At 40.9% G+C, this 16,808-nt stretch overlaps 1 protein-coding gene across 1 annotated transcript; it reads left to right on the forward strand.

Moving 5' to 3' along the window:
* Window positions 1–3,932: 3,932 nt before the first annotated feature.
* Window positions 3,933–4,970, forward strand: LOC145338956 (putative G-protein coupled receptor 148). The gene has a single exon (XM_080183364.1). It carries the CDS (start codon window positions 3,933–3,935, stop codon window positions 4,968–4,970), a length of 1,038 nt encoding a protein of 345 aa, XP_080039490.1.
* Window positions 4,971–16,808: the final 11,838 nt, after the last annotated feature.

Below are 16,808 nucleotides of genomic sequence, written 5' to 3' on the forward strand. Positions count from 1 at the left end.
CATGTCAGTGCAATGAAATACATGAGCCAAAATCTTTAGTGCAGTTGAAGGAATGGCTGTGAAGCAACTGAAAAGCTATAAAACCATGTGCTTTGAAAATATTGGCACAGTCTCAAACTGCAACACCAGATGGCAGTGCAGAGTGAGCAGATGGCTGTGAATGAAGGAAAGCTATCTGAGGTAACTCAAAAGATGCAAAAAACATGCAAAAGATATTGAAGGTGTTCCACGGGAAAACGTTTGCACCAGAGTTGAACTGGAAGAATTAAAGTGCAAGATTCAAGCTGAGTACATACCTTTAAAAACAAAATAGTCTGAAGTCTTCAATGAACTAAACTGCTTCAGAGATGACATAAAGGTACCAAGAGGAAAGAATGATCCCCAGTTTCATAGTTGGGTGTACATCTAGACAGAACAGTAGCAGAAAAGACATACAAACAATGTGTGACCCTGAAAAGCTCCTTGAAGAATCAATATGTAGCCATGGGAACACATGAGGAGCTAAAAATGATGTTGAAAACTATTTTAGAAAAGACTGTGTTAGAGCTATCAGTTATAACAAAACAATGCACTGAAATCCAGAGTGAGTTGACAACATGTTAACAAGAAAATAAACAGTAGAAAGAACAGCTGATTGTCCTTCAAGAAGGAGGTAATGTGACCCTTTAAGGGATCAATTCTTTGAGGGCCGCATGATCGGGCCAAATCCTATGAAGAGACCGTGCAGGAAGCCGAGCCAATCAACAGCAACCTGGGATTAGGCAGGGACCTCAGTTGGAGCCAAGAAGGAGAAGAGAATAGCCTTGTATTGCAGTTCTATCAGACTCTTACTTTGTGTATATATATATATTATTGTTAATAAATCAATTATTGTTTGAATGAGTTGCCTTCGATTTTAGTACAAAGATTAAATGGAAAAAGAATGTGTAACCCTTCACCAACATGAAGACTACCTTAATGAGCAAAATGGAAACATGGTAGAGAAAGTCAAGGAAACTTTGCTGAGGATGAAAAAAGCAAGATTTCACAAAGAAACGGGAAACTTGCTGAAGGACCTTCACATGTTACAAGAATCTCCGAGGTCAAAGCTTAAACCACTGGAAAATTACAAAGAGAAGCAAAATGAATTTATCTTCACTCTGAACAAACTGAAGAACCGGCTGGTAGAGAAAACTCAGCAATGTTCAATATTCCAGAAGGAAGCCAGTGACTGAAGAGCTGAAGAACCAGCTCAATGGAAAAGAGGAATAATTGAAAGGAAAAGCCATAGATCTTTCCAAGCTGCAAATGGATAATGAGTAAGACAATTACAGAACTGAAACAGGTTAAGAGTTTGGACTTGGCAGACCTAGCCAACAGTGAAACCAAAATGAAAGATAACAAATTTCTGTTGCAGACAGAGAAAGAAAAGATATAAATAAGATGGGAAACTGTAAATCTGACATTGAAGCATATGGAACAGAGGAAGAAAAATCACTGGATGTCTTTAACATACTGAACCATTGAACCGAATAAAAAGATTCTCAAATTTGAAAAATGATTTGAGAATAAAATGCTTGGCTAAAATTTGGAAACAAGTGGAAATGAAGGTTCCATTAGTGAAATGAACACATCCAGCAAGAACACCACAGAAAAAGACAATTCAAGTCTACTTCAGGAATGAACGAGGTGCACATTCCCTTCAGGAGAAACAGGACAACCCACAGTGTCCAAAAAAAAGACAAGTTGTTAATAAAGAGAAAAACAATTCAAAGGAGTTGAAAATGTGAATGAAATGGAGATCGCCAAGTGCCAGAAACACAGAACACTATCACTATTCCTCCAAACATGACAGACCAAGACCTGGAAGAACTGTTCAGACCGTCTGAACTTAGGAAGGCAGAAGCTTGAAAAGGAGGAGAATAGATTGCATGTAAAGAATACATTGTCACTCTTCGGGAGGGAGAAGGTTTCCTTTTGAGAAAGGGGATGTTGTGTGTACCTGCATGCAACTGTGCTTGGCAGAGCAAGAATTAACATGGGACTGGAGAATGGCATCACCCATGAGATGATAAATATACTAATAAATAGACTTAAACAATGATGTATAGTGTCACATGATAATACACTGAGAGGACAATCTAGAAGAACTCTGCATGGGAGGAGCAGAACCAAGCATAGCAGTAACTGGCATCTGTACATAGTTAGAAACGATGAACAAATGATTCATATTTAAACATACGAGCCTTAAAATCTCATCTCTAAGACAGACACCAAATTATCCCGGAAGATTATACTGCCCAAGGGTCAGCTACCTGCAAGTGTCAGAATATCAGCACCATTGGAAGCTGCACCTATTCAAAAGGTTGATCTCAGACATTTGTGTTTTGGCCCACAATGACATCTGTTAATGCCTCATGACAGGCACTGGGAAATCTTGGCATTGTCCATGGGTGCCTTTCCCTGACACACCAGCCAAATCGATACCCATTGTAATATGTCCTCTATGAATGACAAGTCCAGTCATGGCTGCTGCTCATATTTACAATGCCTCATATGACCCCCTTCTGTCCACTCCTGATGCTGCTAGGCTACCCATAGGTCAATGATGTGTTTTATATTCCTAAATACTGTTGCAGCACTGACGCTGATGTAGGGTGGAATTGGGCCCCAGGAATTGTCAGGTTCTTCAACCAGAATTGAAAATTCATCCCTCAGGTCGGTTCTGGTCACATCAATCTTTTGAAACAATAAAATCAGGGCTTCCCTTCTGCTCAATGAGAGAATCATGATAAAGATAGGAATGCACTGCTGGTCTTGTAAGTATAAGGATAGAGTTATATCAGGCATAGTTCACCACATCTGTACAATGGATGGCAGGGACTGTTAGGTCATCATCCCGAAAAATTACTCAGAGCTGTTCCAGGTCCATTGCTGTCATTTTGCCAGAAATCAATGGCATTCTGGGAAAATTACAGTGATGGAATTGTAGCAGCATGAGGAAATTCAGTATTTCATCAGTAATTCTGAAGCAGCACACTGGAAAACTTAAGTGTAAAGGGAAAACTCAGCATGTCGGGCTGATGTTCCACAGTCCGTTATTTTGCCAAAGGTTAACTCTCATAGTAAAGATTGGTAAGCACTTCAGCAAGATTTGTAAAAAGGAGAATTCATTGGAAGGCATGAAGGACTTGCCCATTGACATTGCTCATTGTAACTGCTAAGCTTCGATTTGCCTTTCTCTGAGTGAGGTTTGAGTATGCAAATGGACTCCAGGAACTCAAGTCTTCCTTTGGTTGATTGCTTTAAGTATGGGAAAAACAAGACATAATTACTAGAGAACTTAGAGATATTTTTAGATATTCTCAGAAAAATAAATAATCAGTTAAATTAGCAGGTAATATATAAATGTTTTTGTCAAACAAATGGTTAGCTGGTTGTTGTTAGGAAAACATTAGGGAAAGTGGAATGTGTGCTTTAACAACAGCTCGATGTTTGCCTTTGTATGACTAGTCCATCTGTTCCCTCTCATATGCACAGCGTGTTAAAATATATCAACTGCAATAATTTGCAGAGGTACATTTGCCCTGAGATTTCAGGAAGAGGTAGACAGGAATGTTCTGGAGCTGATTGAGCTTGTACAAGTTATGGGGCTCCCATGCTGCTACATTCAGAGTGGAAGTTTGTACAGGACATTGGCAATCTGGATTTTGAGTGCAGTTACACGAAAAGGTACACTGTGCAGAGATGAAAGAAACTATCTCACAGTAAGGCGTTTTGGACTATAAATGTATGTCCCCTGTGGAAATATGTGCAATATGGTGTAAGAGGTCCATCCACGACAAATATTGGAACTTAATGAAATTTGGAAATGAAATGAAGAAATTGCAATTATTTAGGATCACTTTCCCTTTCTCTCGAGGATAAAGAAGACAATTGAATCTTGAAGAAGGATGACTCTACTCGATGCTGAGTGCACTTTTTATTTCCACACCAATGGTTCATCAACAGAGTTCCCAAACTCCACATATGCCTCCAGCACAATTGATGAAATATACTTGCAATGGACTCATTCTTTGTTACAGAGCCGAACCAGGCTTATCATCATCCCTGGAGCCATCTGCTTCCTTGCATCTTTGATAGCCAGTCCGCTGATTCTACTAGCCATTTTTACCAGCAGCAGCCTCTGCCAAGAATCCAGATACCTGCTGCTCAGCAACACATTGATCAGCGACTTAATTTATTTGGTGCTAAATTTCTGCATCCAGCTTTGTAACATTTGCCAGCTGCAATCCCCCAAGTTGGTATGCGAATTGTTGCTTTTTACCCTAACGACTACAAGCTGTTGTGGATTAATTACAATTACAACCATGGTAATAGATACATACTTAGCTATTAACTGGCCTCTGCATTATATCACACTATTCCCTCCCTCCAGGGCTGTCAGGCTGGTCATCTTGATATGGATTGTAGTTGCTTTTCCACAGTTCATCATTACTGTAGTAATGCTGATCACCCAGCAGTCTCCACTTTGCAAGCTAACATTCTGTGAGATGGACTACATTTTCTTGATAGTCCCATATGGTGCAGTCCTCACCCAACTCTTTTACGGCTTCCTCATTGCCCTGCTGCTGTCGTGTGTGTGTTTGCTGCTGAGCTGTTATTTTATGTTGTATTGGAAGACGAGGAACTCTGGCATCTGGAGCGGCTTTTCCTCTAGGGCAAGACTCACCTTTCTAATGCACTCTGTTGTCTTTGCTTTTTACTGCTGTTCAATGTTACTGATGGTAGTGGAAAGGATTTTATATAATTGTGGCATGGTAAAGTTCAAAATGACCATTTTCGTAACTCAGACCATGTCTAATATAATAATGATGGCACCGAAGGCACTAGCCCCCTACCTTTACGGAATGAGGTACAGGGAATTAGCAAAGGTTATCAAATCTTTCTTTCTTTTAAAAGATGTCAATCAGGTGGAACCCATACAGTAAACCTGTGTGCGCACAAAACTTTTATACTCAGTCAACCTGTCAGGATACACTCATACTTAATAAGTACAAGTGTCACACAGTTGTATATGTGTCCTGCTGTCTCTCTTTGAAATGCATGATTATAATTGATAATTGATCATAAAATGTACAGGTCATGCATTATTTTAGATATAAACCGACTTTTAATGTTCCAGTGAATGTCTCTTGGCTTTGCTCATGGTAAGTTTGTGTAAAAGAGGAACACGCTCACATTTATGTAGTGCCTAGAGATATAAGGATGTTGTAAAGTTCTTTACAGCCAGCTAAATACTTTGGAATGTGAAACTATTGTTGTAAAGTTGGGAAACATGTTAGCCAATTTACACACCGCAAACACTCACAAACAACAATGAAATAAATGACCTGATCATCTGCTTTAAATATTGGTTGAGGTCTAAATGTTGACCAGGACACCAAGAGAAGCTCTTTGAATTTTGCCATGGGAGGACAGAGTGATAACAACACGATTTACAAACCACTTAGAGAGAATAGCCCTGACACGGTCCACAGATATGTGTTGAGGGTATTAACCAAATTTGACCTGATATTTGCTTAGACTCAAGATAAGTGTCTTCCACTGGTTAGAGAAACGATCTTTGAATCTGGTGAGGATCTAACTGAAGATGGCTTTCGATTCCAAATACAGTTCCCCTTGAAGCGGGACTGTCTAAATGTAGTAAACTCCTGCATGAATTCCTGTATAAGGGTAGGTAAATTTCTGCACAATGGTTCATCAGTGACAAAGGTATAATCAACATCTTTCATACCAATTGTGTCAAGTTGCCACTCCCTCTTGAAGATAAAGAAGACAGCAACAGACTGTTGCCTTTGATCACTTTCGGCATGTATAGTCTTTGAAGGCACAAAGGTTTGACATCTCATCCCACCTCTGGCAGTGTAGCATCCCTTCAGTACTGCAATGAAGTGCCAGCCCTCAGTGTCAGAATGGGATAAATTGCAATTAAGATGGGGAAAGGGCTAAGTTTGTAGAGGGCAGTGCTTACAGAGTTGACGAGGAGGTATTTATTGATGGTAAGGTTACACTTTACTTTTCTTTAAGATAGGGAGTAATGTAAAATTATTAACTTAGATAAATGGCTGGGTTGTGAGGCAGATCGAGAGCAGACAATAGCAGTGGACTGAGAGAGGAGCCGGAGGCCTAATTTAACATTTTATTCAGGGCAGCAGGATTTAAGATATATTTTCCAAATGTACCCAATGGGGAGCAGCCAATAAATCCCTCATACTCAGTTTCTTCCATGAGTTCCAAGTTCCCTAACCCTATGTTTGCAATCCCTGCAATCCTCCTCTTCTATGTCCTCTGACTCCCTTTACCTGATTGTTGGCACCTTTACCTTCATTCACTGTACTGGCTGAAGTCTAGGTGCTGTATGGATACATAATATTATGTCTGCTATTGTTCTTGTTTACCTCTTTCTTATGTATGTCCATGTGTAATTCTGTATAATCAGCTAGCAAAGATCATTTCCCAAGCCTCCACCCAGGATGAACAACTGTCCTGTATTATCCCAGAATTTGTGCGGTTATCCTGTGTTTTACATGGCAGGCAAGAAGTTCGGGCGTCCCACACGTCTGAATGGATGAGAGCAAGAGGGTTGAAGCAATGCAGGATGGGGTGTGGGTTTGGGGGGTGTCATATATTAGGCATGGAGATGTAGAAGGGATCTGGTAGTCCAGTGAGTGCGTGGAATCTGATGGGTCCGTGGGTTTGTGGGACCTGGCAGGGTCATGGGTGCAGTGGGATTGGTGGGCCTGTTTGTGTGGGGGTTTCGATGGACCCATGAGCCTGGTGACCATGGAAGTGCAGGAGTACCCCAAAGGCCAGGCTCCCCTGGTCACTCATGTCAGCAGCACCCATTCCCTTCCTTGTTCCCCCTCCCTCCCTCCCTCCTCGTCAACTCTGTAAGCACTGCCTTCTACAAACTTAGCCCTTTCCCCATCTTAATTGCAATTTATCCCATTCTGACACTGAGGGCTGGCACTTCATTGCAGTACTGAAGGGATGCTACACTGCCAGAGGTGGGATGAGATGTCAAACCTTTGTGCCTTCAAAGACTATACATGCCGAAAGTGATCAAAGGCAACAGTCTGCTGCTGTCTTCTTTATCTTCAAGAGGGAGTGGCAACTTGACACAATTGGTATGAAAGATGTTGATTATACGCTTCTCACTGATGAACCATTGTCCCTTATTTTTTCAAGTTTGACCTGCCTCTATCTTTCAATCCAATTAATACAACTGACATAATACAACAGAGTAGGCATGAGAGAACTCAACTTCCCTTGAGTCTTTGCAGTTTCAACAGGAAATATTTCTCTGACTCTGTCCCAATTTCCCTCAGTACACAAAGAGTTAATTCCAGCCTGGGCCAGGCTGCAGAATGAGCGTATTTTTTAAAATATACATATGAATTTAAAGCATTTAAGTTAGAATTAGGCAGTTACAATCTTAATCTATCTCATTAAGTTGTAAATGACAGGAAAGTTCAGGCAATCTGGCAGAGGCAGTGCAAAACAAGACAGAGTGTATGGGCTCAGCTTTGGACTGGAAGATTGCGAGGAAAACAACAAATTTAGAACTTGTTTGAACTTTGGCAGAGATGCTGAGATGGTCACAGGTTGCTTCTAGGTTTGAAGATCGGACGTTCTGTACAGCTCCGTCGGTTGGTACCCTCTCTGACATCTCGGGAGCACTTTTTAACTCTGTTCATAACTGCACAAGGCCCAAACCTCATCATCAAGCTGTCAGTGAACCGTAGGTGTCAAGCAGGCATTCTGCTAAGGCTTGGTCTCCCTATTCCAGCAGCTGGTCAAAGGAAGGGAAGGTGATCTGGAATGGTAGATACTTGGCATTAATGGTCAGTAAGTTAATTGAGTACAGCATGACAATGGGTCAAATAACTCAGAAATGGCATAACCATTGACACTGATCGGAATAATTACAAATATGCTATGGCCATTAGAAAGGTTATGGGCATTCTGTGGTGACTGTCTACCCTTCCCATCCCCTAAAGCCTTTCGTCTGCCCACAAGGTACAAATCAGGAGTGTAATGGAATACTCCCTTCCTGCCTGGATCAGGGCAGCTCTAACAACACTCAAAAAGCTCAGCCCCATCCAGGAGAAAGCAATGGATTTGACCAACACCCAATCCATCAGCTTAAACCATTTTCTCCACTATTGACAGAGTGTGTTCTAACTGCAGGATGTACCACAGTAACTCCCAAACACACAAACTCCACCATCGAGAACAGGGATTGGCAACCTTTTTTTTAACTTCCTTTAAAAACTTGCCTCAAATGTGAACAATTGGGAGCTGCAAAGTGAAAAAAGTTGAAGAATAGAGTGAAGGTATATATATACCTTAAGAGAATAAACAATGTTTATTGAGGAATCTAAGGAATATTGCGCACTTATTTAATGCTGTAAGAAGGCATTTGCTTTAATTGTTCTCTGAGACTTCTTAAGAATGACCACAATAATGACTGAATTTCATGTAATTTCTAAATTTTGTACAGATCTGACAAACATCCAGTTTCAAGATCCAAGGACTGTGATATGGATTATTAAGTCTCTACAAGTATTGTGCCACTCTTGAAAACTGACAGCATAGAAACCAATTGTTTAATTAAACATATAAATAAGTCAATGAGGAATGTTAGTGTCTGATTCTTTGATCTGTAATTTTGTTGACTTCATTTTCTTTACGTTAGTGTGATCTGACTGGAAGAGGTTGGGGGTCGTAACTGTGATGTTAAGAAGCTGTGTGTAAGCTCTGAGAATATAGGTCACCAAGCCCTAATCCAGGATGGCAAGGGAATATCAGTGCCACGAAATTCCCCTCTAAATCATACCCTCTTGTGACTTGGAAGGATATCACTGTTCCTCGAACACCATTGAATCCAAATCTCAAAACTCCCAATTTAGCACTGTGGGAGATCCTTCACCATATTGACTGCCGCAACTCAATGGGGAGATTCATCATCACCACTCAATGACAACAAAGGATGGCTAACAAAACACTTGCCTTGCCTGCAATGCTCATACTCCAAGAATTAATTTTTCAAATCTCCAGCACAATACGGAAAATGATCTGAAATCACTGGAAAGGAAGTGCTGACTTGGGGGTTGCTGACTTGCTCCATTTTGACCAAGTGTTTCTGAAGGGCAGAAGGCATGGGATAAAGTTTAATGAGTGACCCGGTAGAAAATAAGACAACCAGGAGCACAATGATTCTGAAGAGCTGGTGGGGAAGAGCTTTGAAAAACAAAGTTGAATCCACTGAAGAAAAAAAAACAATTAATGAGAATGAGTTGGGATGGCAGAGAGCAGGTCTTGTAGCAGAGCCCATGATTGAGAATTGAGAGTCCAGAGAGCAGCTGATCTTAGGAAGGGAAGGTGATCTGGGATGGTAGCTATTTGGCATTAATGGGTCAGTAAGTTAATTGAGTACAGCGTGACAATGGGTCAAATAAGCTCAGAAATGGCATAACCATTGACACCGATCAGAATAATTACAAATATGCTATGGCCATTAGAAAGGTTATGGGCATTCTGTGGTGACTGTCTACCCTTCACATATAATGCAGGGTTCCTTCCATGACCCTTGGGTACTGCAGGGGCTGGGGTGCATCATCACCGCTGGGAACGATATTTTGGTTTAATTCATCAAGTTTCCTTTCACATTTTTGTTTTCATTACAGTTCCCCACCAGGGGCTGAGAACCCCCTCCTACTTTTGATTTTTATTTAATTTATTGATATTTTTGTTCTGTGGGACAGAATTTTAATATTTGTACTTATTTACTGATTCCAAGGGAAGATGAAACATGTTAAGCCAGGCAGAGGAACCTGGAAGAGATTGAGCATTGATAGCCTGACAGGAATTTGTTACAGCACAGTGAGGAAATTAACTATCAGAAGGATGTGGAAGCTTTGAAGAGAGTGCAAAGAAGATTCACCAAAATGTTGCCTGGCCTTGAGAGTGTTGACTATGAGAGAGGTTGAATAAACTAGGATTGTTTTCACTGGAAAATCAGAGACTGAAGGGATCCTGATAGAGGTCTACAAAATTATGAGAGGTATAGACAGGATGGATAGTCAGAGGTTTTTTCCCTCAATTACAAGAGGCATAGTTCAAAGTGAGAAGGGGAAAGTTTAAGGGAGACATGCTGGGAAAGATTTTCACTTGGAGAGTGAAGGATGTCTGGAATGCGCTACCAGAGGAGGCATTGGATGCAGGTACATTAGCAACATTTAAGAGGCATCTGAATGGGTACATGAATAAGGAGGGAAAAGAGGAATACAGACTGAGTAAGGGCAGAAGGTTTTTTTTAAGTTTAGTCAGGGCACCATGATCAGCATGGGCTTGGAAGGCTGAAGGGCCTATTCCTGTGCTGTACTTGTCTTTGTTCTTTGTAATGTTGAATTCCAACACAGTGGCACCTCGTGCATGAAAGGATATCACTACATTTAAGTGTACAATGTCCATATTTGAATTTTGTGATTCCCATTTGAAAAGTTTACATTGGTGTTTACAATGAGTGCAGTAAGCAAACTTGTAGGTCTATGGGGAAACAGCAAAGCAGTGGGACTAGCTGAAATGCTCCTGCAGGGAACCAGTGGAGATTGCACTGGCTGAAAGGCCTCCTGTGCTGTAACCTGTCTATGATTCCATAGCAAGCCTGTCTCCCATGATGTTACACACAGACGCCTGGATCCAAGGTGGTGCCAGGGCGAGATGACTTCCTGCAAGCATACCTTCTAATTCTATCTTTTACACTCATCCTATGCTTCTAAAACTTCATTCTAACTCTTTTAAACTCTCTAACAATGTTTTCTCTACATCCTAGCTATGACTATAACACTACATTCCTCACTTCCTCTTTTTCTTTTCTTTGAACAGTATGCTTGTCTATATAGTGCGCAAGAAACAATACTTCTCACTGTACGCTAATAGATAGAATCATAGAAACCCTACAGTACAGAATGAGGCCATTCTGCCCATCAAGTCTGTACCTGACCACTTTCCCAAACAGGCCCTACCCCCATATACCTACATATTTGAAGATTCAATTCAAGTCAGATTCAATGCATATGAAGACTTCCTGTCTACCCATTACCTTTGACGCCCTTGTCAATCAAGAATCTATCTAACTCAGCCTTAAAAATATCCAATGACCCAGCATCCACCACTCCCTGAGGAAAAGAATTTCACAAACTAACAACCCTCTTAACGAAAAATATTCTCCTCAACTCCGTCTTAAATGGGCCTTCCCTTATTTCAAAACTGTGTCCTCAAGCTCTAATTTTTCCTGCAAAGAAAATAGCCTCTCAGCATCCACTCTGTCATTCTCTCTCAGTATCAGATGTGTTTCAGTAAGATCATCTTCAATTCTTCTAAATTCCAGTGGATACAGGCATCCAATCTTTCCTTGTAAGATAATCCTTTCATGTCAGGAATCAACTGAGTGAGTCTTTTCTGAACTGCTTCTAATGCTACCTTTTCTCAAGTAAGGGGATCAAAATGATAGGCAACACTTCACATGTAGTCTCACCAACACCCTATACCAAAATTTCCTTCCTTTTATATTCCATTCCCTTGCGATAAATAGTGACATTCAATTTGCCTTCCTAATCACTTGCTGTATTTGCATATGCTAACTTTCTGTGATTCATTTACCAAAACTCCCAAATCCCTCTGTACCGCAGAGTTTTGTAATCTTTATCTATTTAAATAATATACTTCTTTTCTATTCTTCCTGCCAGAGTAGACAAGTTAACATTTTCCCACATTATGCTCCATCTGCCCACTCATTTAAATCCCTTTGTAGACTCTTTTGGCAGAATTTTCCTGTCCCACCTGCCCCGAGAATCGTAGTGGGCAGGGGCGAACCATGCAAAGGTCCTATGACCTTGACTGCAAATTTCCAGCCTGGGGCAAGCACGGCTGGAAAATCCCACCTTTCATGTCCTCCTCACAATTTACTTCTCTATCTATCTTTGTGCCATCAGCAAATGTAGCGACCATTTTCAGTCCCTTCATCTCAATCCTTCATGTAAATTGTAAATAGTTGAGGCCACAGCACTGATTCCCTGGCACTTAAAGCTTGCTAACCCAAAAACAATCCAGTTACACCTATTGTCTACTTCCCATAAGCAAACCAATCCTCTGTTCAGGGTTATATGATGCCATCTACATCTTGAGTTCTTCATCTGATTAGTAACCTTTGATGTGGCACAAAATCAAATGCCTTTTGGATTCCGTTTCTGTCCTGGCAGTATCGGCAAATAGGATTTTCACCTCCTGGTCGTTGGGACTGCCTGGAGTCTGAAATGGAGTGGACCAATGCTGAAGCAGACTGATTAACAAACTGCATTTTGTCCCAGAAACATCAACTCAATTGTTCAGATCAGTGCAAAGTCTCACCCTCTTAATTTCCTTACCCTCTTAGCTGCAATCCTTACCATCCCTTCACCCCTTATGCCATTTTACTCTGTTAACCCACTTTATCTATTACATCTTCATTGCCCCATATCTACTCATCCCCTTACCCACTACCCTGCCTTTATACCCCAAACTGTATCTACTTTAAAACCATAGCTCACAAGTCTCATAACAAAATTGGGAAGTAATTGAAAAGCTATAAATCTGTCAAAATAAACATCATTTGAATAGGCATTTGAAAACCAGTATCCTCTTCAGAAGGTCATAAATCTGTTAAAATAAGTAAACATCACTTGAAAAGGCACTTGAAAAAATTACACTCTTCATAAGCTCATCAACTCTCTCTCTCTGACACACACATTATTTCCTCTTCCAACCTGCACTCTCTCTCTCACACACAGACACTGTTTCCCCTCCTGACCCATTTGCCACATCCCTTCCTGCCCCATGGCTGTTCCTCAACAGCTCTTTGGTCACTGCTTACCTTACTCTACTGTCTGCTCTATTCCTCATTCTCACCCTAACCTGGCCCTTTAAGGACCTACTTTCCCATTGTTTCCATCCTGTCCAGTCAGAGGCTGCCTTCTCCCTACATTAGCTGCTCATTGACTTTTTATGATGTGGAGATGCCAGTGTTGGACTCAGGTGGGAACAGTAAGAAATCTGACAAAACCTGGTTAAGGACCAACAGGTTTATTTGGAATCACGAGCTTTCGGAGCACTGCTCCTTCATCATGTGATGTTGTGAGACTTCTTACATTGACTTTTTAGTGACCCTATCAGCAGCCAGTAAAGGGAGAAACCAGTCTCTGATTGGTCAATCAGTTTCATAGCATTTTTTAAAATTTTATACATTAGCCTGGCCTACCGCAGACCCCCCCCCACCCCCTCCCCCCCCAGATACATCCAACATCACCGTAGGGTTTCATTGAACCCAGTTTGGGAAATCGGGCAATAGATAATCTTCCTAAAGTGTCAGAAGACTTTTCAACTTTTGGAATGTTGTTTTGTAACTTGATACCTTGCCACTTGTCAGGAAGAACATCCTGGCAATCACCTTTTCCAGTCGCAGTGCTGTCATCAGTCACTTCAGTAAGCACAGGTCGCAGCATTTCTTGATGAAATGTAAAGGAGACAACACCATTTTCACTCACCTTTTACACTCTTTCTATCCCCATCCATGGTTCATGCCTCCACTCTGCAGGTGTGATTTAGGAAGCTTTTCAAAAGGTGGCCACCTTGCTGGGATTTGAGGCAATTCCGAAATGTCCATTTGCACAATGGTGCCAGAAATTTCCACATCACAGGGCGTGGAGTTCCCGATCCATGCCCTTTTCTGCAATGGTAAAATGCTGTCACCAGAAATGGGGATGGTAGCTCCGGATCTGCACCCCAGCTGCCATTTTATTTTCCCATCAATGGCACTGAATAAGATGCTGAAAATCTAGACCCTAGTATTTATCTGAAGAGAGTTAAAGGGCAGGCTATAATTACATTAGGGTACATGTACATACTTCAGTTTCTCTCTTAAAATTAGAAATATGTCTTACCTTATATATTGTAAGTTTGATCAGTCTGCCTTCAGGGAGATTGCAGAACATGTGATGAACATGAATTCCTAGCATGGATTGAATGGGATACTCTTGCTATATCTCCACTTATAGGTAAAAGTGTGACCAACAATCACAACAACGAGAAGTGAAGTTTAAGGATCGGAAAGGCAAGGATTTTGGTATAATAACTGATGGATCACCACATAGGTATCAAGGCTCAGTGCCTGAATTATACAGAGTCTGTATTATTTAATATGTTCAACTTCAAACCTAATACATAAAGAGCCTGGAGATTATTACAAATTCGGATCTTACATAGATTATTTCTGGATTTCAATGGTGTCAGAATCTTGCTTTCCTGAGAGTTAAAGCCTTATTTCTACTTGTACAGCATCATATCCTGGAGACATAACAAATATCCCATTCAATCTATGCTAGAAATTCATGGCCATCACATGTTTTACAATCTCCCTGAAGTCAGGCTGATCAAACTTGATGAGGTGAGACTTGGCATGAATTCATTAAACAGAGAATGAATGACCAGCACAACTGTGATCCAATTCACTTGGTTCAGTTGGTACAATTTGTCTTTGTGTAACAATAGAAAAACAATGAATACTCTGTGCTTCATGTCAGTGGATCATATTGCTCAACTTAAAAACTCATTTCTAATTATCCATGTGATGTATCCTTGATGCGGCCTTTTTGTGGGGCTGAATATTTCTGTTTCATCTTTCAAAAAACTGTCTAATTGGGTCAGTGCCTTTACTTTAACTCATGCTATAATCAGCCAGATAATGAGAAAAACTTTCCATTGCAATGGAGATGAGCGGGTTAAAGCTAACTCAGTTGAATCCTACTAACTTTTATCTCAGGGTTAGTTTTATAATGCATTACTACACATAATTTAAACACATTTCAAATCCCTTTTTGCCAAATCCTTTCTACGGAAAACTGGTCAAAAGGTCCCAAAACCTGACAATTATATACTATGCATTTGCTCAATGCTTAGAATCATAGAATTCCTACAGTGCAGAAGGAGGCCATTCAGCCCATTGAGTCTGCACCGACCACAATCACACCCTGGCCTTATTCACCTAACTCCACAAATTAACCCTACTAATCCCCTGACACTAGGGTCAATTTAGCATGGCCAATCAACCTAACCTTTGGACTGTGGGAGGAAATCGAGCACCTAAGGAAACCCACACGGACACAGTGAGAATGTGCAAACTCCCCATAGACAATGACCCAAGGCCAGAATTGAACCCAGGTCCCTGGCGCTGTAAGACAGCAGTACTAACCACTGTGCAACCATGCCATCCATGGACTATATTATGAGGAAAGGATTCAGAAATGTAGTTTATATTTCTATTGGGAATTGAAAGGAAATCTGAAAGACTGCAGAGGAGATTTACTGGGATAGTACAAGGGATTTGAGAGTTGAGTGATTTGGAAAGAATGGGGATTCTGGAAGTGTTGACCCAGGAGCAGAGAAGGGCAAGCTGAAATTAACAGCATCATTAACCAGAGGACAACAGAGCTTTTAAGATAATTGGCAAAGTAACCAGGGATAAGATCCGGAGAAATATCTTACAAAGTGAATGGTTACTATCTGGAATGCGAAGCGTGAAAGGGAAGTAGATTCATTAATAACTTCCAAAAGGTAATTGAATAAACATTCTAGAAGGAGACATTTCAGATCTATGTGGAAAGAGCAAGAGAATGAGGCTGACTGGATAGCTCTCTAAGAACTAGCACAGACATGATGGGCGAAATGACTTCCTCCTATATTGCAAGATTTAATGATCGCACCCCCACTGTATCACTGCGGTATTTCAACTCCTATCTCACTGTGGAGGAAGCGAGGAGGGGTCTTTCTTTGGCTGTCTTTCCTTCTGGGGATTTTATTTAAACAGTTTAGAATTTTGCCTTTCTAAAATACTCCATTTGTAATTCCGTATGGAAAAAACTAACAGATAGGAGTGACCACAAGATGGTAATGGAAATGAGTGGCTTACATTACGTTACAATGTCCGAAAAAGAAACGCTAGGGACACCATGTGCATAAAGTCTCAAACTTTCCTCAGGATGTTTGCTTTCTAATGTAATAGTCATTGTGAACATCAAAGACAAGCTTTGGTTCCGTGTTGTTTATTCCAGGTGCAATATTTCTGGAAGGTAGCAGAGGTCTTCCTGTTGACTACAACAGTGGATGGCATCAGTAGTACAATTATCACAAATTTACCATCTGACAATCAACAATGTTATTTTCTTGGAGGTGATAAGCTTGCTACTGACTCAGCAGGTTTCATGATGTAGGTGCAAAATATTGAGTCAGAATGAACTATACAATTTGCAATGGCGACTGAATCAGAATATCCTAGATAAAACTGTTCATCACATAATACTGCACATCACATTGGACTATAATGGGTAAGATAGACACAGATCCATTACATGTTAAGTATTGAGTCAAAGAATAGCAATCATGCAGGCTTAGTACGGGCAGCACAGTGGCACAGTGGTCAGCACTGTTGCCTCACAGCACCAGGGACCTGGGTTCAATTCCAGCCTCAGGTGATTGTCTGTGTGGAGTTTCTCCCCATGTCTGCATGGGTTTCCAATGGGTCCACCGGTTTCCTCCCACAGTTCAAAGATGTGTGGGTTAGGTTGATTGGCTCTGTTAAATTGACCCCAGTGTCAGGGGATTCGCAGGGTAAATACGTGAAGTTACATGATTAGGGTCTGGGTGGGATTGTGGTTGATGAAGAATTGATG

The sequence above is a fragment of the Carcharhinus amblyrhynchos genome, unplaced genomic scaffold (genome assembly GCF_965287045.1).
Source record: "Carcharhinus amblyrhynchos unplaced genomic scaffold, sCarAmb.v2.hapA chromosome_267, whole genome shotgun sequence".
Lineage (NCBI taxonomy): Eukaryota > Metazoa > Chordata > Chondrichthyes > Carcharhiniformes > Carcharhinidae > Carcharhinus > Carcharhinus amblyrhynchos.